The sequence below is a fragment of the Otolemur garnettii genome, unplaced genomic scaffold, assembly GCF_000181295.1.
Source record: "Otolemur garnettii isolate 467f Iridium unplaced genomic scaffold, OtoGar3 scaffold00247, whole genome shotgun sequence".
NCBI lineage: Eukaryota > Metazoa > Chordata > Mammalia > Primates > Galagidae > Otolemur > Otolemur garnettii.
This window is the reverse complement of record NW_003852642.1, coordinates 877729-880052: the sequence shown is the minus strand read 5'-3', so window position 1 is coordinate 880052 and position 2324 is coordinate 877729. Positions and strand designations below refer to the sequence as shown.

The following is a 2324-nucleotide window of genomic DNA, read 5'->3' as shown; positions in this document are numbered from 1 at the left end:
TTTGAACCTCTGTAGCATCATCTACACATACGTATAACTGTCCTTGTCCTCTGTAGTTTCAATATGAGCTGACTGTTTTTAGTACAAAGCTTTCTATTCATAGACTTCACAGAACCCAGAGAACTAAGATGTTGGAAAAGTACTGTTTCCTCTTTTATCACAAAGCACATCTCCCAGCAAGGACACAATGCTTCAATGACACAGAACACAGATAAATCTGAAGGTAAAAAATTCATTGTCATATGCATCAAAAAATCAGAAAACCCTTTTCTATGGTGTGATAATATCTCCTCTCGCTCTCTCTCTCTTCCCCACATTGAATAACCTATTATGCATTTCAGTATTTTTTAAAGAAAATTTCAAGAATAGATGTTTTATGGTTCAGAATCCTGTGGAATTTATCTCTGAATTAAACATCGCCTTCTTCAAGTGGTTTGAACTTACCAGTCTGTGCATCAGACTCATCTATCAAAATCTTATACAAATATAAGCTATAACTTTTAGAAACATTTTAGGCTCTGTTCGGGTTGTTCATTCCTATAGAAAACGTCTTTTGTGATTGGTTCAGTAAAATGAGACTTTTGTGTCTATTAATTTCCGGAAGGCATCCTTCACATCTTTATTCCTCAGGCTGTAGATCAGAGGGTTCAGCATGGGGTTGACAACTGTGTAAAACACAGAGGCCACTTTGACTGTTTGCCGAGAGTTCTTGGAGTTGGGCACACAGTAGAGGGAGAGGATGGTCCCGTGGAAGATGGTGATGGCCGTCAGGTGGGAGGCACAGGTGGAGAAGGCTTTGCGGCGCCCGCTAGCAGAACGGATTTTCAGTACGGTCACAAAAATAAAAACGTAGGAAGTAAGGATGATCAGTAGTGTACTCACCTCATTGAAGGTGGCAAAGCCAAAAAGCAGCAGGTGTGGGATGCGTATATCAGAGCTGGAGACAGCGATGAGAGCGGTATATTCACAGAAAAAGTGGTTGATGACATTATGTCCTGAAAACTTTAAATGGAGAGCATAGCAGAGGAGCACCAAAGGGCCAAACATACCCCAGAGGTAGGACCCAGCCACCAGCAGGGCACAGAGCCTCTGTGACATGACCACTGTATAAAGCAGAGGGTTACAGATGGCCACGAAGCGGTCATAGGCCATCGCTGCCAGCAGGAAGGACTCTGTGACCACGGCGGTGCAGGACAGGAAGTACTGCAACATGCAGCTGAAGTAGAAGATGCTCTTGTCTGCCATGACCAAGTTCTCAAGCAGCTTGGGAGTGACGATGGAAGAGTAGCAAAAATCAACCAAAGAGAGGTGACTTAGAAAAAAGTACATGGGAGTGTGAAATTTCGGATTGACCTTGATGATTACTATCATCCCCAGGTTTCCCACCACGGTGATAATGTACATGATCAGAAACACGAGGAAGAGAGGGATCTGAAGCTCTGGGTAATCTGTGAACCCCAAGAGGTCAAAGGTTGTCTCCACACTCAGATTTCTTGTAACCATCTCCATAATAACTTTTAACACGAGTGTGGTTGATGAGATTGCCCTAACAAAGAGAAGATTTATACCAAACTGAGCTGCGTTTCTGGCACATCTTTGCATTTTCATTACAATTTAAGTGTCCATAAAAGTATTTAAATTGAATGTATGCCCATCCACACATTAGCTAGTTACTAATGGTTGTTCCACACATTAGCTAGTTACTAATGGTGGTAAATGTCTGTACATAAACTAGTGAATATTCTCTGAAGAAATATCAGGTATTTGCCTCCAAGAACAACAGGCAGTGCTAATGTATTTTTCTCATAGACACAAATCAATTAAAATATTTAAAACAATATGTTTCTATTCCAATAACAAAATAAAATAATAAAGATATCTAGAAAAATTTATTGCAATTCACTTTACAATATTTATTCCAGAAAGGCTACATCTTTTGTTGAATATCCTCATTTTCTGAGGGGTTTAGGAGGTTTAATCTCTGAGTGGAGTGCACACTTTATTATGGTTTATAGCATAAGGGTTACCACCTGCCATAGCCCTGGCATCGCATAGATAACTCCTAAGGGTCACAGCATTTATCAGCTAAGCGTTTTCTGAAGACCGTCTACTTTCCATTCTTGTAAAAGTTTATACACTAGTTTAAAGTACATATAGATGGAATGTGAGTAACCATCCATTTTCAGGTAGGAAATTTTTTCTAATCTTTGGAAAATTATTGTTATTAATAGACCTGAAGCCAAATATTTCCATGAGCATTAACTTTTTTCTTTAATATTCTTGGGCACAGAATTAATTAACATTTATAGGGACTTAGCATAAAA

The 2324-nt window shown here is 39.4% G+C and overlaps 1 protein-coding gene across 1 annotated transcript; it reads right to left on the bottom strand.

Moving 5' to 3' along the window:
- Positions 1–564: 564 nt before the first annotated feature.
- Positions 565–1509, bottom strand: LOC100948386 (olfactory receptor 5D14). Its single transcript, XM_003802393.1, has one exon. The coding sequence runs from the start codon at positions 1507–1509 to the stop codon at positions 565–567; it is 945 nt and encodes a 314-aa protein (XP_003802441.1).
- Positions 1510–2324: the final 815 nt, after the last annotated feature.

What these genes read in the sequence shown, in the direction of transcription:
- LOC100948386 (XM_003802393.1), bottom strand. Translation starts at nt 1,509, where the DNA reads ATGGAGATGGTTACAAGAAATCTGAGTGTGGAGACAACCTTTGACCTC.